Source organism: Branchiostoma lanceolatum, chromosome 8, assembly GCF_035083965.1.
Source record: "Branchiostoma lanceolatum isolate klBraLanc5 chromosome 8, klBraLanc5.hap2, whole genome shotgun sequence".
Lineage (NCBI taxonomy): Eukaryota > Metazoa > Chordata > Leptocardii > Amphioxiformes > Branchiostomatidae > Branchiostoma > Branchiostoma lanceolatum.
In genome coordinates this window covers 5082131-5107365 of record NC_089729.1, presented here as the reverse complement: position 1 = coordinate 5107365, position 25235 = coordinate 5082131, and the positions used below count along the sequence as shown (strand labels likewise).

Sequence of the window (25235 nt, the reverse complement as noted above, 5' to 3'; positions counted from 1 at the left end):
TGTTCTTGGAACCTTGTTTTAAGAGGTCGTTCCGTCTCATTCTACCAACACAGATGAACTTTCATGCTAAGCTCCAGTCTTTGTCAAGGAATGAGCAATTACAGTTCAAACATGTTCCAGAAATTTTGACTTCACTTATCATTAATTCATTTGTCATGCAAAAATGTAATATAGTGTTGAGCACTAGGCAGCAATTTCCGGTAACAATGCACCACACAATACAAAACATATTCTATACAACACTTGAACAAAATGATTAAAGTTGAAGTAACGTTTTGAAAAAGTGTCTTTTGAAGTTTGCATGATTGTGTAGCTATTTGAGATTCTGATGTGATGTTGGTTGTATTTTGTACTGTAACATTTTGGCCCTGAGACTTTTTTTTTCTATGCTTAGCACCATGCCTTAGCTTAGCAGCTGACCCATATCTATATATTAGGGCGCTGGCGAGGGACACTAAGGTGGCTGTATTGTACTTAAACTTGCATTTGTCCTTAAGAGTCACAATGTCCTGTGGCAGAGAGTTCCAGAGTTTAACGGTGGCTGGGAGGAAGGTTCTTCTGTGGGACGTTGTGGATGACTTGATGGGTTCCAGTGCGTTGCAGTGTTACTTACCGTAAACTGTGTTATTGTTTCAGTGTTGGGAGACGTACGTTGGGCAGGAGATGTACAAACTGGTCATCATGGACTTCCTGGTGGGCACAGCCGTCACACTGTTTGTGGAGTTTCCCAGAAAGTGAGTGTAGTCCAGTACTAAAGAGTTCACACTCCCCAACCACAGACCCATGCAGCTAAGATCACAGCTGTGGCTCATGTCTTTTTCTCATCAGCTGGTGTGTTATGCTAAAGGGCAGTTATACTAACATACAGTTCTTTCTCTTGCCTGCATATTTTTGTAAGGTGTCACATCCAAGCAAGTTTTTTGTTGACAACCTTTCAAACTTTGCAAGCGCTGGATAAACTTTTAGCAAGGAGGTTTGATAGAGAAGTCTTCTCTATTAATTGATAAATATTAATTAATAAAACCTCCTTGCTTTTAGTAATGTCCCAAAATCAAACTTATGCCTTACATATCTGGATGAGGCTGAGTGCTTTTTGAGCCACTGTCACACATGCAGCAACATGTGCAAGCCTTCACACTCATGGCTAAATTGTTCTAAAAAGCCTTGAAGTTCCAGAATCATAACTTGCTGCTCACATTGTAAGCTGTTTGACGCTTGTGTCCTCCCTCATGACCTCAATGCAAAGCAGTTTTCAGACCAAGTGGATTTCTATGAGTAAAACAACTAACACAGACAACTGCTTGTTTCCCCAGGTTCATTGTGTCGAGGTTCAAGGACAAGCTGGAGGACGTGGTGGGCTATCAGGAGTTCCAGATCCCCAAGAACGTTCTGGACATCGTGTACTCGCAGACGCTCTGCTGGATCGGAACTTTCTTCGCCCCCATGCTGCCCGCAATCTGCGTCATCAAGACCTTCATCTTCTTCTACCTGAAAAAGGTAAGACAGTTTTGTTGAATTGCAACAACACATTGCACAAGTATATTTAGCGGCTGCTTGTGTTGTGCAAAACACTCCATATAGAAATACCATACGTTTTGTTCAGGTAATTAAAGATACACTGATGAAAGACAGCAGATGCTGTCTGAAACGTCTGACTGTTTCAAAACTTTATCCAGTTGCTTGAGTAACTGTCTTTTTGGGCGATATTTGGAGTGGAAATTGGGTCGATCAAGCCGTTTGAACTAACAATTTTTTTTCTTTCTGACCCCGACAGCTCAGCCTGATGCACAACTGCGTGCCGTCCACCAAACCGTTCCGCGCCTCCAAGTCTCGGACCTTCTTCATGGTCATCCTGCTGGTGTCCTTCCTGCTGTGCATCATCCCTGTGGGCATCGGCATTGTACAGTAAGTAGCGTCATTCTTAATACTGTAATTCTTATTTCTTTCACAGTGACTGTAACTTTATGTTCACTGTTTTCACGGTCACCTCTGTACCGTGAACTTATCATCACCGTGAAAAAACCTGTTGTTTTTATTTATGATTCCTTCACACATCCGTTCTGTAAATCACATGGCGCCACTGTGAAGTTTAAGTTCAGTGAAAAATTGTCCATTTTTCCTAACACCGCGAAATTTTGCTACCGTGAAGATAAAAGTGAATTACAATATATTGGGGAGTCAATATTAAGTAATTTTCAGATGAAAGCCTTACAGTGAGTATTGTTATTGTCGAGCATTTTTACCAACAGTTTTACTGTTTTGTTTATTAATCTAAAACCACATTCTTGTATTACACTTATTATTTTTTTTACTTCTGTTCACCAAAGACAAGGCTTGGATGGATATGGGAGATTCTTAATACACAACCAGGTATTGTTCTCACCTGCTAACGTTTCGGTGTCTGTCAGACACCTTCTTCAGAGCTTCTGACTGGAGTACTGCTTCTCACCACTATAAGTAGCCGATGTAGGTGGCGCTTTTGCGGTGAGAACACTGTCCCAAATATGGCTAAGTTTGTATCCCCCCTCGGATAAGGAAGACAACACCAGTGATGAACCGAGACGAGGGGGGATACAAACTTAGCCATATTTGGGACAGTGTTCTCACCGCAAAAGCGCCACCTACATCGGCTACTTATAGTGGTGAGAAGCAATACTCCAGTCAGAAGCTCTGAAGAAGGTGTCTGACAGACACCAAAACGTTAGCAGGTGAGAACAATACCTGGTTGTGTATTAAGAATCTCCCATATCCTATATTCTACCAACCTGATGAAATTATTTTCGGAAGGCTTGGATGTTTTGGGTTACGTTAACTGCATTATGATGACAGATGTTTGTTCACCTTGAAAAGTTATTTGAGTATCATAATTATATAAATATGGATGTGGACAATCGTCTCCTGCTGTAGTGATTGTGCAAAGTTGTATTGAACGGGGCATTGAAACATCAAAACATTTCTAAAGGTATGTATCTAACACACTCCAATGATTAGCTACTTTTATTAAACTTTTGTTGCTGTTTTTGCAGGATCTACCCCTCCCGAGCATGTGGACCGTTCCGTTCCCTAAACACGATGTTTGAGATCGTGACACAGACTATCGCGGGCTGGCCGACGGTGGTGCGCGACATCTTTTTCTTCCTGGGGTCCGCCGGGTTCCTGGTCCCAGCTGTGCTCATTCTGTGGTAGGTTACTGTAGTCCAAAATGTGGCTCATTTTATGGCATGGTTATTGTCTTCCAAGATGTGTACTTTTAGTACTAAATCTACAAGTTACTGTATGCCAAAATGTGGCTCATTCTATGATGGTAGGTTATTGCAATTTCCAAAATGTGGCTCATTTAAGGTATTCCAAAATATGACTCATTCTATGGTAGGTTATTGTATGCCAAAATGTGGCTCATTCTTTGGTAGGTTCTTGTATTCCAAAATGTCACTCAATCTAAAATGGGCCCGTATTACATAATTTTTAAACACTTTAGAATACTTCAAAATAAGTCTTAAGCAGTTGAAGCACTCAATTTGCAATAAACAAAACCGTGGCTAGGACATGAATGATTTTTGAAAATGATTATCATGATCCTTTTTACTTGGTTGATTACATCATGATGATAATCATTGATTTTTTAATGTCACGCTTCAAAAAATTGCGACGTTCACTTTTTAATATTTCCAACTTGAAGGTGTAAAAAAAAATGCCTATAGAGGTAGCTCTGTGTTTCTGATGATTTTAAGTAACCAGTTTTCTTTCTTTTGCTGCAGCTTGCTGCTGTACTACTTCCGTGCCCTTTCAGTTGCACACAAAAAGATGGTTGCTGTGCTGAAGGATCAACTGATCTTGGTAAGTCATGATTCAATTTAATATTTTCTCTCCAGATTTCCAAATACATGTGCTTTTGATTCATTGATGATGATGTTTGCAGCAACAGTCTTGGAGAATATGGGAAGGGAAAATAATATATATACTCTTGACTTCCAGTTCTCACAAGGGGGACTGTCCTCTGTTCTGTCAGCCCTAGCGTTGTTGGGTATCACATCATTAGGATGTAACCCTCATAAGTCATCCAGGGCTTTGTTGCTTTTGATTTGTGAATTCAACTGTTCTGTAGGAGGGATCAGTTAGGCTAGTTATTTGCATGTACTAGAATTGTTGAAGATGCTGTGCTACAGGTGCATACAGTGTTAGAATTGTCAAGGAATTTTTGGTGCAATCATTTTTCATGAATTTTGCATCATCACCTGCCCTACGGGAGGGAAAAGACGAGCACTAGCTTTGCCATACAGCGAGTTAAAAGTTTAGACCTTTGTATTTATTAGTCAGTCTTGAGTGTGGAGATTCAGTGTAAGAGTGTTGTAATCATTGCCCCACTGTAAAACAGTGTCTCCCCCTAGCTAAATAAAACAGAAATAAATACATAAGAATTTACTGTACATTCAAGCATTTTTTCTTAATTTGCATTCTCCCCTAACCTACAGGAGGGAAAAGACAAGCACTTCCTGCTACAGCGAGTGTACGAGCTCCAAGGGACGACTGACCCCACGAGGGCGAAGCAGAACAAGGCACAGGCCGACAGAAAAGCTGCCGCCGCCAAACAGGCACCGAACGGCTACAACAACGAGAGTCAGCCGCCCAGAGTGCCAAGCAGCGCATGGGACAACAACACCTCTCATCCAAACTCGGTCGACGACGGATGGTGAAAAAAAGTTTCACTGTCAGATACATTTCTGAGCCAATTCATGGTTTGAACTCTGCATATTCATGAGGTCAAAAGTGAAGGCTTAGCTAAGGCCTTTCTTACTGGACTGTGGCAAGTTGGCGACCTCGCTGTGGCCTAAATTTGTTTTTTTGTTACCCTTGAGTTTATGATGGAATATCATGCAAAATGCACAAATATGATTAGAAATAAGGCAACAGAACACACAAAGCATAAAAAGATTCACTTTTTGTCGATGAAACCTGTTGAGCGCTTTGTCAAATTGCTCGGTTGCAGTGAGGTCGCCAACGTGCTTCAATCCAGTGAGATACCCGCTTGAGTTGTACATGTCAACAGTTATTTTCTAGCATGTCTAGACAATGCTTGATAACATATCCAGTGTTTTTGTTTATGTCTCAGTAGCCTTCTTCTTTGACATGTTCCCCACAACGAATCACACTGTGCATGGCAATTTCGAACAGTGAACCAGGTTATTCTGTAAAATTATGTTACACTTTTCTAAACCATTCCAGTCCTTCCCTGTACCTGACCTGATTGGAAGCTACGGATATTCAGAACTGGTTTTGCAAGTAAAAAGTTTGAAATGTGGTGTTTATCTGCATATTTGCTTTGTTATCCTCCATATTTATGCTAGAATTTACTTCCAGGTCAGAAAACTTTTTACCCTCCATTCCACAAGAATACTCGTTGAAGTGCCTTTGAACACTTTTCAAAATTACAAAAGTTTAAAAAGCCACATTTCCTAATTGAAAAGCGACTGGAATTTCACTATTAACACAATGTTCAAGTACATGACTAGTGCATACAGGATTTTACGACAATCACAGACTATTGTTGACCACTGACCAATTTTGGCAGTTCATTTTATGAGCCTTTAGTATTTGTCCTTTATTTGTGACTTTGAATTTGTTGTCTTGCTGCTTGCTGAACAAAATATTTGGAGGGCCAATTTCACTATGATTTGAAGAATATAACTTATACTAAGTTATAGTACCATGATCTGATATGTATTAAGTATACATAGGTCAAGCCACTACATTTCATACAGTTTTGTATACGGTTTACAGAAAAGTTATGAGAGATGAACTGTTCTCAAACTTAAAAATTGGACTTAACGACTGACTCACTCAGTCTTCTTTTCTCTCTTCATAATGTATTTTACCAACTCAATGAACTTTCATGCCAATACAGAAAAGTTATTGTCTGCATGAGAGTTACTTATTATAACTTTATGTTCATATATCCATGCAATATGCTGCAAATTTTTGCAACTTTCTCATTTCTTTAAGTTTAAGGTTTATTTGTTGGAGTCATGGTGTTCACAGAGTTATTGTGAGTGTGCCAAGGAAGTTTTACACAATCATGTATCTTTAACTGCTAATCTTTTCTTGGAGAAAACTTTGCTTTATCAGTCTGTTTTAAATCTGGAAATTACTGTTCACTAACTTTGGGTTAACTTTGATGAGCTTTGAATTTTACATGATTTCGTCACAATTAGCTGCCATGCTAGCAAATGACAGTCTTTTACAAGACTACGAATTTCTATTTGAATTCTGTTCTCAAAACTTAACAAACTTTGACCCAGCAATGGATTTTTACGGTATGTTTTACTGATAGATGTTGAATTGCTTGCTAAGAGCAAGGCATATTTTAATCTTGACAATCAAATCTTGTTGTACAAATGGAAGACGTGATTTTTAAAAGTATTTAGACTGTACATAGTCTTGTTAATCAGATGATTTTACCCAACATGTATATAGTGTGATGACTAACTTACAATCAGAAGTTTTAAATTGTGACAGATAGTAAGAAGTGCCTGGACAAAAAATCTACCTGCCAAAAATCTATATTTTCCGGGAAGATGTTTTTATGAGCGAAATGTACGACTTGGCAAGTGTTGTGTGTATATATAATTTGTGAACTTTTAAAAAACAAAGCTTATAATGACTTTTATTTGACCACACTGTCTGTACATGTCTTGATGTGTAATAAAAGACTCCTTGTTGAATATATATGTTTTAAACTCTGAACTTGTGTTTCTATATCTAAGTGATTACTTGGAGGTGAATGAATTGTGTGTTTATTTGAAGAACATGAACATTTGACAAACCATTATGAGCTAGTTATATGAAAAAGGACCAAAACAGACCACTATATCACAGACCAGACCACTATATCAAAATGCTTATTATCTACCTCCTGGGCCTCCCCTGTACATACCACGCTGCCCTATAAAGCTAGTTCACAACAAGGATATGAATGATACCGGCGTACTCATCGCTATTCTGATAATTCCCTGTTCTATGAACAATTTCAGGTGTTCATTTATGAAATGAAACATTAAAACTTTACTCCATAGCTAAAATTGAGTCTCTATCATTAGTGTCAGGCAACGTTTGAAAAAAGGGGTAATGACAGTAAACAAAGAGTTCTTCCACACGTTGACTGGCTTTGTATTGTATATCCACAAGTAAGGCTAAGGTTCAAAATCAAATTTCACACAAACAAAACCTATCATGCTTTCCAGCAATGTGAGTATCTAATACCATTTTGCAGCAGATGATGTGAGAAGTAGAGAGATTCAATTCGTGATCTCTACTGATAGAATGACTGATTCTGCCAGATATCAATCTCTACCCTTGCATGTGAATGCACATAGTATTACATAATATATTGTTATGATATAAGAACACAATGTTACAGAATTGCATTAAATAGTGGATATTTGTCAAAATAATAATTATCTTAATTTAAGCGTGTAGTTGCACAGGGACAACAAGAATTTACATTATCTATATTGTACATTCATGCAAATAAAGGACTAAGAAAAGCTTGGTTCTTTTACAAATATGTTTCAGCAAAATCTACACACATTTTGATTTTATTCTTGCTATCTCTTCTTGGTCACTTAAGGGGTCACAATTCTTTGCCAGAATAACAAAAGACTTTGTCCCAAAGTAAAAATGGACAAACACTATCTAAAAAGCATTATCTAAGACTAAAGAAGTCATCTTATTTATTAAGTTATCAAATATCAATTGCATTACTCAAACCATTTTAGTTCTATACCATACACTTCATATTACTTATACCTGTATGAATTTCCAAACACTTTTTGATTAACCTTCTCCCTGCTGCCTAACCCTGTAACTAATAGGGAATTGGGTGCCAAATGACAACTCAGTGTGCTAAAGGTTAATTGTTTGGGGATTTGAGCTGCATGTGGATAGATTTTAGGGGGATCTTTATTAGAATTGCAATACACCTGGAACACAGGCAGCTATTGCTGGTGTTGTGACTCAAACACATACCCGTTTTTACACTTGGGTGGAGTGAGGAAAGTCGTGTAAAGTGCCTTTTTCCCAAGGGCACAAGATCGGTGGCGTCAGGGGATTCAAACCCGGGACCGCTGGGTTCTGAGTCAAAAACCCTTTCGTTACGTCACACGACCCCACAGGTTTTATTAATTGTCTTGTACCCACACTCTCTTGCACATGTAGCGCTTCTCACCAGTGTGTTTTGCTATGTACAACATACAAAGTGTAGTTCTTAAAATTTGCTTTGTGCACTATTACATAGTCACATCAATGACATTTTCATGTTTTTTTATGTTATCTGGGTTCTCATATATCGCAACAGGACATGCTGGTGATGTATCCATGTCCACCACTTCCCACACATGTACAGCATCACCAGACTGAGTGTGCTTTGCTAAATGGGCGTCTAAATGTGACTTCCGCACCGCAGAATAGTCGCAGTGATCACACTTGTGTGGTTTTTCTAAAGAGTGAGTTTTTTTATGCTTGGATAAATTAGACTTCCCAGCTGTGGTGAAACCACACTCCCCGCACATGTAGGGTTTCTCCCCTGCGTGCTTTGCTAGATGGGTGTCCAAACTGGCTTTCTGCATGGCAGAATAATCACACTGATCACATTTGTAGGGTCTTCCACCAGTGTGAGTTCTCTGATGTTTAGATAAGCTCGACTTGTCGGATGTTCTGTACCCACACTCCTCACATGTGTAAGGTTTTTCACCCGTGTGTCTTAAGAGATGGGCGTCCAAACCGGACTTCCGCAATGCAGAATAGTCACAATAATCGCATTTGTGCGGTTTTTCTCCCGAATGAGTTTTCATATGTTGTGAGAGGAAAGACTTGTCCCCAGTCCTCAACCCACACTCCCTACACAAGAAGGGTTTCTCACCGGTGTGTTTCGATAGGTGGCGGTTCAAATGAGACTTACGACCAGTATAATAGTCTCACTGATCACATTTGTAGGGCTTTTCTGTATGTGTTTTCAAATGTTGCAATAAGTTGGATTTCAGAGCTGCTTCATATCCACACACCCCACACACGAAGGGTTTCTCACCAGTGTGTGTTGTCATGTGATCGTTCAAATGTGATTTCCTAACAGCACTAAAGTCACACTGATCACACTTGTAGGGTTTCTCTCCAGTGTGTTTTGCAAGATGCTCATCCAGAGAGTGTTTATGTGCTGCAGAATAGTCACAGTGGTCACAAGAGTAGGGTTTCTCACCAGTGTGTGTTATTAGGTGGCTGTCAAAATCGGATTTGCGTGCTGCAACATAGTCACAGTGGTCACACTTGTAGGGCTTTTCTCCATGATGTATTTTCAAATGTTGTGATAAGGTAGACTTTAGGGCTGTTTTATACCCACATTCATGACATAAAAAAGGCTTCTCACCGGTATGTGTCATCAGGTGATCGTTCAGATGGGACTTCCTAACAGCACTATAGTCACATTGATGACACTTGTAGGGTTTTTCTTCGGTGTGCTTTGCTAGATGGTTGTCCAGAGAGAGTTTATGTGCTGCAGAATAGTCGCACTGATCACATTTGTAGGGTTTTTCTCCTGTGTGTTTTGCCATATGGATGTTTAAATGAGATTTCCGTGCTGCGGAATAGTCACACTGGTCACACTTGTAGGGCTTTTCTCCTGTATGGATTCTCTTATGCCGGATGAGCATATACCTCCGTCCCGTAGAGTATCCACACTCCCTACAAATGTAGGCTTGCTCACCAGTGTGTTTTCGCACATGCCTGTCCAAAGTGGTTTTCGTCATTGCAGAAAAGTCGCACAGATTACACTTGAAAGGCTTTTCAACTGTATGGGTTTTCAAATGTTGGGATAAGCTAGACTTTGTAGCTAATCTATACCCGCATATCCCACATGCAAAGGGTTTCTCACCGGTGTGTGTTGTGAGGTGATCTTTCAAATGAGATTTCCGAACAGCACTATAGTCACAGTGATCACACTTGAAGGGTTTTTCACCGGTGTGCTTTGCTAGATGGTTGTCCAGAGAGAGTTTAGTTGCTGCCGAATAGTCGCACTGATTGCACTTGTAGGGTTTTTCTCCAGTGTGGGTTCTCATGTGCCGCGCTAACTTATCGCTACGAACTGTTCTGTATCCACACTCAGAACAGACGTAGCGTTTCTCTCTGGTGTGTTTTGCCATGTGGATGGTCAGCGTTCCTTTTTCTGCAGCAGAATAATCACACTGGTCACACTTGTAGGGCTTTACTCCAGTATGATTCCTTTTGTGTATGGAAAAGCGAGACCTCCATGCAGTCCTGAACCCGCACTCATCACAGACAAAGCGTTTCTCACCAGCATGTCTTGCTAGATGTTCATTTAAAACAGACTTCTTTGCTGCAGAAAAGTTACACTGATTACACTTGTAGGGCTTCTCTCCTGTATGGGTTGTCTTGTTTTGAAGTAGGGCTTTGCCCTGATGTTCTCTATGTGGGGACGAAGAGTCAGTCTTCTCAACCTTCACATGAAACGTTTCCTGGCATGAAGCTTGTTCTTCCCTGTCCTGCTGCCTGCCCGTGTCCTCCCTGCTCTTCCCAGGATGTCTGCAACATAGATTTTCAGTAGAATGTTCACACCCGGGAACAGCCATCTGTGCTCTGTTGTGGGAAAAACAATCCTGTTCCAGATGTGCTGATGATGTACTGTCAGTATTCCCAAGGTTCCAATCAAATATTTCATTGCATGAAGGTTGTTCTTCCCAGTCCTGCTGCCCGCCCATGTCTGTTGTCTGGCCCTCCCTGCTGCTTGTCTCGTTCCCAGGAAGTTCTGGACCCAGGTCTGCCATAGAACGTCCACAGCTGGGATTATCCATGATGACTAAGTTGTTGAATAAAGAAGCAAATGAAAAAAGAATAAGTTATGTTATTTTCAAAATCAAGTTACAGATGCACTTGCACTTGAAAATTAAGAAAACTTGGTTTGTAAATCCTTTTTTGATACTAGAATATGTAAATACTCACATAAAAGCTGACAATTTAACATTAAAAACGACAGCTCATTAAAAACATGTCAAACAATCAACTAAATTTATCTAAGTTACGTATTACTGGTCAGGACCTACAGTACCTGTACGTAACTGCCGGCCCGTAACTGCTGTACCTGCACCTGCACCTGATACTTGTTGAGGTACACAGATCTACATCACACAATATTTACCATGTTGTATTAGTCGAACACGGGATCCCCATTTAATCTGTCTTCCGAAAGACGGTGTGGCTTCAATAAGGATGCCCTTCCCGGACTAATTGGAACCAGGAGCCTCAAATCGTGAAGCCGCTACCAAATTATTGAGCTACGTCCCCAAAACACTGCGCATGCTAACTTGCGATAACCTCTTTATTGTCACTTTAAACCTAGGCACTGACGCAAAGACATACACACACTTCTTGGGAAGTTTTATAATGTTACCTTGTTCCTGTTGTATTGAAATGCGCTGGAAATCGTGTCAGATTCGTGAGCGAGCTCTTCGAATTGCGGAAATTCTCCACGTCAAGGGTACGGTCAAAGGTTAAAGTTTGCAAACCTGAACATCCACTTCATGTCACTGGCGAACCGATGACATTGTAGGAGTAAGACATGTATGGGACGTGTGAATCATTCATTCAAGGTCTGACCACAAAACCACATCTGATATATTTTGCAATCTAAATAAACCCCCAGTCAGTGGGAGGTACTAGCTAGTATCTGATCTGTTTGCATGCGGGTATTTCCATAGTAGAACTAGGGTCACCTGTTATGTACAGCTGAGGCTCTGGGAGTTAACATTTCGAGCCGTCATACAGCTATCTATTTTTGGGCTTTATTCTTAATCTATTTCGGTAAAAGAAAAAGCTAAGCATACAACCACGCACTGTGTTAGGATCTAGATATATACCTGCTTGCGAACTGAAAGTAATATAACCTCCCTGTCCAATGTTAACGTTAGTTATTTGCATTCAACAAACTAACGTTACATCAGATGTAGTTCTGCGGACTTGCATTTTGTGTGGTTCAGAAGTACAACACCTGTTTTATATATTGAAATACCCTACAATACCATCGGTTTATATTCGACATCAGGTGGATAATCGGGTATACAAAGTTTGACCTTTGACAATACCCTTGACCTGGAGAAAGAAAGACGATTCCGCCATCTTGTGTACGTGTGCGCTTTTTCTCATCAATTTGACACGATTTTCGACGTATTTCAAGACAACAAGAACAATGTAACCTAGGCAAAACTGTCAGGAAGTCTATTTCTTTCTGCCAACTCTCAGGTATGTGGAAATGCAGTGGCGATAACAAGTTATTGTAGTGTTTTTGGGACGTATTTTTCAACGCATATCAAATATAATGATGGGGAGGGGGGCAACGCCCTGAATGCATAGAAAGTGCAAGAACTGTACGTGCCAATGGCATGATATTATGTCCTTGTAGGTGCCAGAAGCAACCATAATATTGAGGATAAAAGATTTTTTGAAATATCACGGGTACGAAAAAAATGGATTTTCTTGTAGTGAATTCTTGAAATGAATTATGTTGATGTTTGCTATATATATACTAGTATATCTATAGTATATAGATGTAGAGAATACTTGCCTCTGTGGGTGATTCCACTAAGGTTACCACGGCGTGACGACAGTGACATACTACTAGTAGTGAGTTTGCAAGTTTTCAGGTGCATGTGGATTTGTATGCGTAAGTAACGGTAGTAACAAAGCCTTTTGAGTTGTTATCCACTTTGCCTAAGGCTAAGGGCATTGCGTTGGATTTGGAAGGCAGGGCCCATCTGTCTCCTTCCACTGTTTTTTACCTCCCCAACTGTAGTCAGGAACCCATGTTTACATCAGGTTGGAGTGGGGAAAGTCCCGTTAAAATTACTTAAATGCCTTTATCAAGGACACAATCTATCACTTTATTTAGCCAGGAATGCCAGGAATCGAACCCCGGGATCTTCCGATCTCGTGCCTGCTTGCCTGGCCGCTTGGTCATTTGACTCCATGTCTATATGTAAAGAATATGTAACTGCAATCATGCATTTATGAGTGATGACATATATACATGTACATATACATAAATGTATTATTAATGCAAATGTATAAGTCTGACTCTACCGGGTTCAACCAACCAACCAACCAAACCAAACCAAACCAAACCAAACCAAACCAACCAACCAGCATTATTAGCGGCTATGACGCATAAAAATACTTTGTCAACTCCAGTGCATTCTTATTTGATTTAGTCTCTTCTGTTCAAGTTCAATCCAAAAATGGAACCTGCCTTTTACTGCTAACCTAGCGCCCTGGTCCTGGGTTCAATCCTCTGACATGCCCCAATGTTTTGGGAAAGGCAATGTAGTATAGTAGTACACATGTAGTAGAAGTAGTAATAGTTGTAGTATCCAGAATTTAAACCTAGTTAAAAAAACACATGTACAGAATCATTTGTTTCTTTTTTCACAGCTTAGTCATGATGGATAATCCCAGCTTTGGAGGTTCTACTGAAGATCTGCGTCCCGGACATCCTGGGAACGAGACAACCAGCAGGGGGGACCAGCCAACAGACATGGGCAGGCAGCAGGACAGCGAAGAACATGATCTGTGCGAGGAAACATTTCATGTGAAGGTTGAGAGGACTGACTCCTCATCACATCTAGAACAGGGACAGAGTCACATGTCTGACCTTCCTTTCCCTTCCGTCATTTGTTTTGCCCACAACAGAGAAAAGATGGCTGATCCTGGTTGTGGAAGTTCTATGTGTCAAAAACATTCTGAGAATGAGACAAGCAGCAGAGAGGGCCAGACAACAGACATGGACAGGCAGCCGGACTGGGAAGAACAAGCTTCATGGGAGGAAAAGTTTGATGGGAAACTAAGGAATACTGACAGCACATCATCAGCACATCTAGAAAAGGACTGTTTTTCCCACAACAGAGCAGACATGGCTGATCATGGTTGTGAAAGTTCAACTGAAGAACTGCGCCCCAGACATCCTGGGAATGAGACAAGCAGGAGAGAGGACCAGACAACAGACTTGGACAGGCGGCAGGACTGGGAGGAACAAGCTTCATGCGAGGAAACGTTAACGTTTGATGTGAAGATTGAGAAAATGGACTCTTCATCCTCACATATAGAGCAGGATTGTTTTTCCCCCAACAGAATAGAGATGGCTGATCCCGGTTGTGAACGTTTTGCTGACAGTCTGCATCCTGGCCGTCCTGGGAATGAGACAAGGAGCAGGGAGGACCAGACAACAGACATGGGCAGGCAGCAGGACAGGGAAGAACAAGCGTTACTCCAGGAAACGTTTCATGTGAAGATTGAGAAGACTGACTCTTCGTCCCCAAACATAGAACATCATGGCGAAGCCCTACTTCAAAACAAGACAACCCATACAGGAGAGAAGCCCTACAAGTGTGATCAGTGTAACTTTTCTGCAGCAAAGCAATCCGTTCTAGACGAACATCTAGCAAGACATGCTGGTGAGAAACGCTTTGTCTGTGATGAGTGTGGGTTCCGGACTGCTTGGAGGTCTCGCTTTTCCATACACAAGAGGAATCATACCGGAGTAAAGCCCTACAAGTGTGACCAGTGTGATTATTCTGCTGCAGAAAAAGGAACGCTGACCATCCACATGGCAAAACACACCGGAGAGAAGCGCTATGTCTGTAGTGAGTGTGGATACAGAACAGTTCGTAGCGATAAGTTAGCACGGCACATGAGAACCCACACTGGAGAAAAACCCTACAAGTGCAATCAGTGTGACTATTCCGCAGCAAATAAACTCTCTCTGGACAACCATCTAGCAAAGCACACCGGTGAAAAACCCTTCAAGTGTGATCAGTGTGACTACAGTGCTGTTAGAAAATCCCATTTGAAAGATCACCTGACAACACACACGGGTGAGAAACCCTTTGCATGTGGGATATGCGGGTATAGATTAGCTACAAAGTCTAGCTTATCCCAACATTTGAAAACCCATACAGTTGAAAAACCTTTCAAGTGTAATCTGTGCGACTTTTCTGCACCGACTAAAAACACTTTGGACAGGCATGTGCGAAAACACACTGGTGAGCAACCCTTCATATGTAGGGAGTGTGGATACTCCACGAGTTGGAGGTTTATGCTCGCCCGGCATAAGAGAATCCATACAGGAGAAAAGCCCTACAAGTGTGACCAGTGTGACTATTCAGCAGTACAGAAATCCCATTTGGACAGGCATATGGCAACACACACAGGAGAAAAACCCTACAAATGTGATCTATGTGACTATTCTGCAGCACATAAACTCTCTCTGGATGAACATCTTGTAAAGCACACCGGAGAAAAACCGTACAAGTGTCATCAATGTGACTATAGTGCTGTTAGAAAATCCCATTTGACGGATCACCTGACAACACACACTGGTGAGAAGCCTTTTTTATGTCGGGAATGTGGGTATAAAACAGCCCTAAAGTCTACCTTATCACAACATTTGAAAATACATCATGGAGAAAAGCCCTACAAGTGTGACCACTGTGACTATGTTGCAGCACGCAAAGCCGATTTTGACAGCCACCTAATAACACATACTGGTGAGAAACCCTACACTTGTAATCAGTGCGACTATAGCGCTGTAAGGAAATCCCATTTGAACAATCACATGGCAAAACACACGGGTGAGAAACCTTTCGTTTGTGGCGAATGCGGATACGGCACTGCCGTGAAGGCATACTTATTCCAACATATGAAAACGCATTCAGGAGAAAAGCCCTACAAGTGTAACCATTGTGACTATTCTGCTTGTCGGAAATCCCATTTGAACCGACACCTAGCAAAGCACACTGACAACAAACCATACACATGCGATTACTGTGACTTTTCTTCTTTGCGGAAGTCCGGTTTGGACGCCCATCTGGCAAGACACACTGGTGAGAAACCCTACATATGTTTGGAGTGCGGGTTCAGAACAGCAGAAAGGTCTACCTTATCTAAACATCAGAGAACTCACACTGGAGAAAAACCCTACAAATGTCACCAGTGTGATTATTCTGCCATGCAGAAAGCTAGTTTGGACACCCATCTAGCAAAGCACGCAGGGGAGAAACCCTACATGTGTGGGGAGTGTGGATTCACCACAGCTGGGAAGTCTAATTTATCAAAGCATAAGAAAACTCACTCTTTAGAAAAGCCATACAAGTGTGATCAATGTGATTATTCTGCAGTGCGGAAGTCACATTTAGACGCCCATTTAGCAAAACACGCTCCGTCTGGTGATGCTGTACATGTGTGGGAGGTGGTGGACATGGACACGTCACCAGCATGTCCTGTTGCGATATACGAGAACCCAGATAATATAAAAAATTTACAAATGTGATCCCTTTGACTTTGTGGTGGTGCGCTAAGCAGATTTTGAGAAGTACTTTGTACATAGCAAAATAATTTTTTATTTTTTATTTGCTTATTTTTTTATTTGCTTATTTTTTTATTTCATTTCAAGTATGATACAGTACATGTAGTAGGAAATCAAAGGTATACATAAAATGTAGACGGTGTAAAGACAAACCTAAATAATATTCCAGAACAGTTTGCAAAACGTGTTTCCTAATTAACAAGATAATTGTGTAATGTTCCCCATTTCCCAAAATGTTTTTTTAACCTTTTGACATTTCTGTGCTATAATGAATTCCAACTTACAACAGGTTCTAACAAAATCAACAAATCCTTTTAAAGAAACTACTTTGGAGTCTCTACTTCGAAACACAGTATATACATTTTTGCGAGTAGTATAAGTGTATTTAGAATAGGTGGGCATTTAGCAAAATACATTGATGAGAAGTACTACATGTGTGAGTTTTTGTGGGTACAGGGCTATTTGTAATACCTATCTATCCATGTGCAGTTCAAATCCTCAAATGTGAAGTTCATGGTATAGAGCTAACATTGCTTGAGTTATCTAATTCATATTTGATAACTTAGATGATCAACATCAAGATTTCTTGTCATAAATAAACATAGATATTGATTGATAGAATATAGTGTTTGACTGTCTATTCTTACTTTGGAACAAAGTCTTTTTTGTTCTGGCAAAGAATTGTGACCACTTAGCTAACCAAGAATACAGTACCAAAAGAAAAAGATATTAAATGTGTGTCAAAAACATATTTGCACTGGTATCAAACTGTGCTTAATCCTGTATTAGCATGAACATACAATATAGATAATGCAAATGTTATACATTTGATGTCCATACGCAGGAACACACTTAAATTATTATAGATAAGTTAAAGTTTTGACAAATAAATGTATCTAGTATTAAATGCACATTGTTGTTATGTTCATTTACCATAGCGATACAGCAGGTATTTGCGTATGTATATGTGCAAGGGTAGAGATTTATAGAATGATAATAACAATGGTTTTTATTTGTCAGAGATTACCTGTGCAATGACAGTCTTTATGGTGCTTATTTTGTATAGGGTTTACATCACATGATGCACATGGGCAACAGATACATGTACATATTTGTGGAACTCTTGCATTTTGTGGAACTGTCGCCAGGGTCTGAGCGGCTGCCATTCGGCGCCAGCAGGTGACCTCAATACGACCTTCCCCAACCGAAGTCAGATACCCATTCACGCCAGGGTGGAGTGAGCAAAGTGACTTTCCCAAGGGCACAAGATCGGTGATATGACAGGATTCGAGCCCGGGACCACTTGGTTCTGAGCCGAACGCTCTGCCGCTAGGCCACACGACCCATTTAACAAGTTTTGATGTATGACAGAATCGGCGACCCTACCGGTATAGATCACGTTTGGAACCTCTCTACATCGCAATTCCAGTGTGAGTTCACTTCGCTCATAATCTGCTTCGAAATGATGGGAGCTACTAACATAGCTGGAAAGTGTCATGCTTTTTGTGCGAAATTTGATTTTGAGCTCGAGTGTAACTTGCGGGTATACAGTACAATGCAAGTCAACGTGTGGAAGAACTATTTGTTTACTATAATCATCTTATCCCCTTTTCTTTACCTTGAAAGAAACGTTGCCTTGCTAAAGGTAGTGATCGATTGTCTGGGACTGTTAATTGTTGGCTAATTCTAGTTCATTATCTAGAACTGTTCCAGGTGATGATGTGAGCTTTTGAAGAAAGTAAGCAAAGTCAGAGCTAAGCATTCCTTGTTCTATGTCGCGAGCTATTTTAGGTGTTCATTCTATCAAATTGAACTTTAAAACTTGGGTGATGTAATTCGGAACGTTTAGTGTACATCGGCCTGAACCGTAACCAAGATATATAAACTAACAGGCAGGGTGAAATACTTTGTTGCTTACCAGTCATGCCTTCTACAACTGCGTCCCGAGAGTCCATCATTATTTGGACTCGTTCACACCTGTGCGAATATTTAAGAGCGTATGAGTTGCGTATCAACTTTTTTGGGGTTTAGGTAAAGCTTGCGGGGAAGTCGTTGTTTCCTGCTTTACCGCACCTGTGTGCAGTCTGGTTATCGAAGCAAAGAAGTGACTTTTTGCCGCAAACGTAACCTAAACCAAAAACATGTTGATACGCAACTCATGCGGACATGCATATACGCACAAGTGTGACAGGGGCTTTGCACAAGTTGTTAAATTTCCTACCAGCTCAGCCCACTTCTCAGCTCACTTCTTCACCCCGACCAATCAAATCACGTGAATCGCATTGAAACTCAGATTCGTATCAGCTATTTCCCGACAAATTCCTTTTTAAGTTGCGTTAACGACTAAATCTGACAAAATAAACTAGCCAGTGAGATGCTGGAAGGTGTCAACTTTCCAGATATGTTTTCAGATTGGCAATTTTGGCACTTTGGAAGTAATAGAAAGTGACCGCGATTTAACGTTTAAAGAAAAGTAGTAGAAACTTTTTTTTTCAAACGTTAAATCGCGGTCACTTTCTATTACTTCCAAAGTGCCAAAATTGCCAATCTGAAAACATATCTGGAAAGCTGACACCTTCCAGCATCTCACTGGCTAGTTTATTTTGTCAGATTTAGTCGTTAACGCAACGGGAAATGGCTGATACGAATCTGAGTTTCAATGCGATTCACGTGATTTGATTGGTCGGGGTGTTCTTCTTCGGCATCGCTTGGCGTTTCACGGCGTGGGTGGCTTGTACAGCTTTTCGTTCCAGTTATCTCGTGAACAATGGACAAGTTATTCTCTACAAGTAAACAAACCTGTCTCTACTCTCATTTTTGTGTCAAATCGCTTTAGGGGATGGTTCTTTGTACACAAAGACCGATCTTATCAATGTAACTCCTCACTGGAAGTAATTGTAATTGCTGCCTAGTGATTGTGATAATCCTTCAAAAACCTTCCGACCGCCCTCCGGCTTAGCCGAGAGCATAAACAAAACAACACAAAGGCGTGTATTTAAGACCGATCACCAGTTTTATTATCCATATTCAAACATTCTCTGCAATTCCTTTGGTTAATGTCTTAAAACATTATCTAATAGTAATACAATGAATTGAAACTACTAATTTCTCCAAAATCTCCTATTGATATTAGTAATAACATTTGATGCATCGGTTGTCAGAATATTTGTGCAAATTCTGTAATATCAGAAGTATGTAACGCAGACACTTTCAGGCTACAACAATGACATAAAACCATTCTGCACGCCATTACAGTTAACAACAGAATTATTCACACCACAAAATTATCCATACCTCTTGTAAATTTGCTGTTTTACTGAAGAATGCAATGGGCTATAGTAATATCATAAACCCTAATCACCACGAAAGACATTAGAAATAACTAAAAAACGTAAATATCACTTTGGAAACAGAGGTTTCAATTCGTTTGTGGTATTTCTCCAGTTAGTTATGCGTCAGGGGAAAGCCTGCTACTTTTTAACAGAAATAAAGCTATTAGTCTGTCAACATCTAGGTTTTCACATCCATTTATCCGTCAACGTTTCATATCAGTGGTCCTGCTACCTTTCTAAGGGCAATAGTTTGCTTCCAAATGCGGTGTCAGTTATTCAGCAGTATTTTTTTCAGTAGCAAATCGCCTTCTGCAATCCGTCCTGCACTTGCTCGCCCGGCCTCCGATATTAATGCAGTGCTTGTAGCATGCGTCATATTTCGCCTGGTCGATCCGCTTCTCCATCTGCATCCCAGCCTCCTGCAGCTGTAGCTCTTTTAGGGCAAGAAAAGAAATAAAGGCGATGTCAGAAATACTGCCGACTTGTGAACTTGACAACAATTAGTGACGGTAAAATTAGTCTAGATAAACAGCATTGTCTGGACAAACGTTACGTCACAGTTATTACGGAATTCAGCCGCACAGTACATTTCAGCTGAAATGTGTATTCTCCAAGCAGAGGTTTCGGTCGAGTAGGGACCTTCACAAGGGAGTGAGAGACGTAAAAAATCCCCGACACTCCTACCCTACGTACATACTCGACTGAAACCTCTGCTTGGAGAATAGAAATGTGCAGGTCACAATGCGACCTTGTGGTTGTGGAACATGAGTTAAACCCCATTCCACTAGGACGGCGCTCTCGCCGCGCGCTCTCTGTGACCTATTTTACAAAGCACTCAACGAATTTCAAAGATAAAAAGACTAATCTTTTTTTGCGCTTTGTGTCTTCTGTGGTCTCTTTAGTCATACTTCTTGCATACATTTTCCATGATATTCCAATCATGAGGTGCAGTCAAAAGGTACACAAATCCGATTTGGGTCGCAGGGAGAGTGCAGCGAGATCCCTGTCTGGTGAAATGGGGGCTCTACGGACGTCCTCTTGGATGAGTCGGATGGGAGGTCCAGTGTTAGGGGAGGGCCACGCCTCGGGTACGTTAAAGGTCCCACCGCATTTATCGATAAAGCCCCGGTTACACATAACCAACCATGCCCCCGACCACTAGCCAATCAAGGTTTCAGGCCACGCCTATCTTTTTATGACATGAAGCTGTACGACATGAAACTGTACCGCACTCTGGCCATATAGTCTTCTGACTATCTGCAGTGCTCTGTCAAAATTGCTGATAGCCTTTTTATAATCTTTGGCATGTGTTAAGAAAACTGCCCCAGCCTATGTTGTTAGTAGGGCTCCCTTGGAAATCAGTTACTTGTTAACTGAAGGGACTACCCTAAAGATTAATAAATGAATAAATAAGCATGGCTATGTCAAGATTGAGTGTTTCGGGACCATAAATACGCCTGAGCATCTGTAAGGCCTGTTCAAAGTACCTGATTGTTTTCCTGTAATCACCCAGATCATCCCATATACCCCCAATGTTGTTGGGAAATGTAGCAATGTCGGGATATGCTGTAGTCTGACCATAGATACTCCTGTACATCTTTATTGCCTGTTTGATGTAATCGATTGCTTTCCTGAAAGAGCTTGCCCTTGGGAAAGGCACTTAACACAAATTTCCTAATTTCAGTCGGGCGTAAATGAGTACTACCTAACTTTCATTAGGGACGTCCCTCGGATAGGACGTTAAGTGGAGGTCCCGTGTTTGAGGAGAGTCACACCTTGAGCACGTAAAAGAACCCACCACATCTTTCGAAAAAGAGTAGGGGCATGCCCCTATGTGAGTGGATCAGAATATTCCGGCCTGAATGAGGTAGGGAATTTCCCGAACAGCCTTCGTAACCCCTGCTTCTCCTAATGGGTCAGTGAAGTCATGCTTGTCTCGAGCATAGATGTTTCTGACCTATGGTGACGAGATGCTGCTACAATAAGAATTAGTTCAGTGCTTACATGAGTGGCCCCCTACGGCCTTGCACTGAGCGAGTTCGTTAAAAGAAAATAGATGAAAAAATAAATTTACCTGCGAAACCAGCCACCACATCTCGCAGCTCGGTCAGCAGGCCGTCCAGCTCCTCTTCACGCGGAGCAGGGAAGGCGGCGGCGAGCACCAGGCAGCCCAGGAAAAGGACGCACACGGACAGCTTCATCTTCCAATGGTCTGGTGAACTGTGGAAAAGATGATCAAATTCTAATGTTACAAACATGGACTCATAGATTGCGAGCTTCTTCCACAGCTTCCGCATTAGTCGAAACAAAGCGTCCAATATTATTTGTGTTGGAAATTTAGTTGAGGATCGTTTTCATAATAAATTATACCAAAACATCTGAACTTCAAAGCTACTTCTCAGCTTGTCCTTTTAATTATTCCCATTAAAAGGTTACTGGCCGTTCGGATCTTTCTGATCCATAATAAGTAGTTCCTTCCGTACAATGTGTTAACCGTTCCTGACCACTTAAATTTAATAATGAGAGCAACTTTTATTTTGCACGCTCGCATCAGTTGGTGGTCCGTATAGTCAAATCATTATAGCCTCAGCTTGCGTGCAAAATAAACTTGACCACTTTTTGACCAATACTCCGTTGGCGTAGAAACGAAGTAGAAATAGTAGCTTGAATTTGTACAAGGTTTTAAGGAAAGCCGAGAGCTCAGATATTCATACATTTTATGAACACCTTCCAGGGGCAACTGTGAATGATTAGAAATCATTTGTCAAAGAGTTTTCCGTGTCTTAAAGAAAGCCCCAACATAGATCAGCAACACACGCACAAATGAACATAGAAAAGCCAAGCAATACTCCCATTGATGGTATTGTCAGGTAGGTTATTGCAAGCACGTCACCGGAACGAACTGCGCCTGTGCGAAACTCTTCTATGTATTATGCAAATGGATTTTAAGGTCGTGTTTGCATATTCAAGGATGATATCCCGTCTATAGATTCCAAATATTATGCAACGGGAAACATTTTGATGCAACGTTTACCAAACATCCAACAGAACGCAACAGAAAAGCCAGGTTTCTGTTGGATGTTTGGTAAACGTTGCATCAATTTTTCCCGTTGCATAACCATAAGATATCTTTTTGTTTTCTTAATGTGTTTTTGGGTGCACTGGACTGTTGTACACCGGGGTTGTACCTAGATATATAAAGCAAAGTTGATGAACATATCTGATAAGAAATCAGCATTTTCCAGACCCATTTCCAATGAACTAAGAGAAATGGTTTTAGTTTTATGATATTGAACAATAAAATATTGCACTGCGTTTTGTTTAAATTTCTCAGTCTCTAGCGTCTAGAAAAAGAACTTTGATGAACAGATGTTCACACATAGACACCATTTGACAAGCTTTCCTTTCTCCAACTGACAAACAAGATTGGTTGAAACCCTCAGAAATATCCAATTAAAATTCCGTTTATTGTAAAGGCAGAACTGCCGCGGGCTTGGGAGAGTCGAGTTTCTTGTGTTAATTTGTTTTTCTTGTGAATTGACCTGTTTTAGTCACAGTGGACAATGGATGAGGCGCAATTTTGCACGGGGAGTAATTATGGAAAGGTATCTGTTAATGATAGATAATCATTATGCTGTGGGCGTGACATTCCAGAAAAAGATTGTCCCTGCTGCTGGAATAGCCCAAAACAAATTTCAAATCAACATTTTGCTGAAAAAAAGCAGGTTTACACCTGGCTATCTAACTGAAGAAAAAAAACATATTCAACGATGTTTGTTATAGCAAGGAGATTATTTTTAACCTCCTTGGTTATAGATTAAAGTCGATAGGACGGAGTTGTCGGCTAATTCTGGCTCATCATGTAAGATTGTTTCATGGTGTTGAAACACAGTCAGAATGTTCTCCATGTGCTAAGTTCTTTTCACATATGCGTGTCCCTATAATATGACACCAGCCGTATTGCACTACCACTAGCTACATGAAAAGACCAAACGCTTCACCTCAATTGAAGATGACTGCTTTACCTTTGTTTTAGTAGAAACTTTTACTATGAGATGACTAAGGGTCCGGTCACATATGTCGTACAGTGTGTAATACGATCGCCAATTGGGGATATTCTTAGGATATTTGTGTCGTACAGATGTGGTACGGAAAACACTCTTAGATCCTTGTCGGCAGTTCGTTCTGTCACAGCCATATCCAAACCGTGCGACGACCTACGACAAATGTAATCTCCAGGCAGATCTATCGGTGGCAAGGCAGGTTCAAAAGGGCCAACAAGAAAGGCACCGGAGTTTTTGTACTGCCGGTTGGCCCTTTTGATACTGCCTTGCCACCGATAGGTCTGCCTGGAGATTGCAACAAATGTGACCGCGCCGTGACTCGCACTCGAAACGAACAACCCTATGAAACTCCCTTCGGGCCGTACCCGCTAAAAATTCGGGCCGTACCCGCTAAAAATTCGGGCCGTACCCGTTAAAAATTCGGGTCGTACCCTGTAACTATGGGCCGTACCCGATGGCGGACATAGCTCGGCCACAGTGCGTAGTCGCGTGAAAGTCGCATCTAGATACCCTGTACAGCAACGATACACAATCCCACATAGTCTATGCTCTGGCATGACCACCTCTCTGCCGAGTGCGCTCGAAGCGACTGGACCGTCGACAAGCCGGCCGCCCTCGCTCTCGGAGAGGGGTCCCATAATGGCCCCGAGCAGTGAAATATTGTGTTACACGGGCCAGGGTGCACCATATGCTACGAAAAATCCCCAACTTCTCTGCTCGTAAGAAGATCTTATCGACACTTGGATCCAGCGATTCTCTTTAAGTTAAGCCGAAGATCGAAAATGTACCTGCTATATAGGTACCGGTACCAACGCAAACGGCTGAAATACTTGTATTTCATATACAGCCCAAAAACAATGCTGATTTTGTCTTCAATACGGACAGGAAACACTTTTCTTCAGATCTAAGTTCAGCTATGCCTGAAATCACGGAAGTTAACGTTTATCCTGACATGATTGTTTAGCCGATGCGCCTTCAGACTTCAATGTCGTTTACAACATAACTTATTCTTGGAAATGAAAGTTTTTCTAAAAGTGAAAGAACTCAATTCCTAAGCTGCAAACAATAGCATAACTTAGAAAATAGACCAAGTGTGCAGGCGACTGCCAATCGACCACATTGTTGAGACGGTGAACTGGAAACGGTTTGGCAGCGAAACCTCCACAAGCCCTGTCCTGGGCATGGGAGACCGGACTCCGTGATTCGGCGCGATCACCCACCGCACTACCCTGGGTTCCAGACTGTTTATCGGGCCTTTTAGCCGGTTCCCTTTAGCCGGTAACTTGTAGTCAGTTCCTTCGGCGGCACAGAGACCCCAGCCCGCAGAACCCTAATTAGCGCGCCGGGGGGATGTCTAGCCGGGGAATTGACCGGCCCTACCTACAAAAGGGGCGCGGTTCACTCCCACGGGCTCAACTCCCCGGA

General features: G+C 41.3%; 4 protein-coding genes across 8 annotated transcripts in view; 2 read left to right on the top strand and 2 right to left on the bottom strand.

The window, feature by feature from the left end:
* The window catches only part of LOC136440108 (transmembrane channel-like protein 7), a 382010-nt gene extending 375303 nt beyond the window's left edge, over window positions 1–6707 (top strand). For all 4 annotated transcript variants that reach the window (XM_066435932.1, XM_066435928.1, XM_066435929.1 and 1 more), the window contains 6 exons: window positions 637–734; window positions 1314–1497; window positions 1775–1905; window positions 3027–3182; window positions 3759–3837; window positions 4473–6707. In XM_066435932.1, coding sequence (XP_066292029.1) covers window positions 637–734; window positions 1314–1497; window positions 1775–1905; window positions 3027–3182; window positions 3759–3837; window positions 4473–4694 — 870 coding nt within the window. In that variant the 3' untranslated portion in view covers window positions 4695–6707. The remainder of the gene's footprint in view (window positions 1–636; window positions 735–1313; window positions 1498–1774; window positions 1906–3026; window positions 3183–3758; window positions 3838–4472) is intronic.
* Window positions 6708–7156: 449 nt separating this feature from the next.
* On the bottom strand, window positions 7157–11539 carry LOC136440109 (zinc finger protein 84-like). The gene is made up of 2 exons (XM_066435933.1): window positions 11453–11539; window positions 7157–10861 (listed from the first exon to the last, which is right to left on the bottom strand). The coding sequence occupies exon 2, from the start codon at window positions 10854–10856 to the stop codon at window positions 8970–8972; it is 1887 nt and encodes a 628-aa protein (XP_066292030.1). The 5' UTR covers window positions 10857–10861; window positions 11453–11539; the 3' UTR covers window positions 7157–8969.
* On the bottom strand, window positions 8283–8846 carry LOC136440526 (zinc finger protein 436-like). Its single transcript, XM_066436575.1, has one exon. The coding sequence runs from the start codon at window positions 8844–8846 to the stop codon at window positions 8283–8285; it is 564 nt and encodes a 187-aa protein (XP_066292672.1).
* Window positions 11540–12150: 611 nt separating the features above from the next.
* Window positions 12151–16600, top strand: LOC136440130 (zinc finger protein 585A-like). 2 transcript variants are annotated; one of them, XM_066435972.1, is made up of 2 exons: window positions 12151–12300; window positions 13491–16600. In XM_066435972.1, the coding sequence occupies exon 2, from the start codon at window positions 13493–13495 to the stop codon at window positions 16376–16378; it is 2886 nt and encodes a 961-aa protein (XP_066292069.1). In that variant the 5' UTR covers window positions 12151–12300; window positions 13491–13492; the 3' UTR covers window positions 16379–16600. The 2 variants fall into 2 exon arrangements, with proteins under 2 accessions (XP_066292069.1, XP_066292068.1); XM_066435971.1 differs by having other exon boundaries at window positions 13486–16600.
* Window positions 16601–25235: the final 8635 nt, after the last annotated feature.

Excerpts from the sequence above, each read along its gene's own strand:
- LOC136440526 (XM_066436575.1), bottom strand. The coding sequence starts at position 8,846 with ATGAAAACTCATTCGGGAGAAAAACCGCACAAATGCGATTATTGTGAC.
- LOC136440109 (XM_066435933.1), bottom strand. The coding sequence starts at position 10,856 with ATGGATAATCCCAGCTGTGGACGTTCTATGGCAGACCTGGGTCCAGAA.
- LOC136440130 (XM_066435972.1), top strand. The coding sequence starts at position 13,493 with ATGATGGATAATCCCAGCTTTGGAGGTTCTACTGAAGATCTGCGTCCC.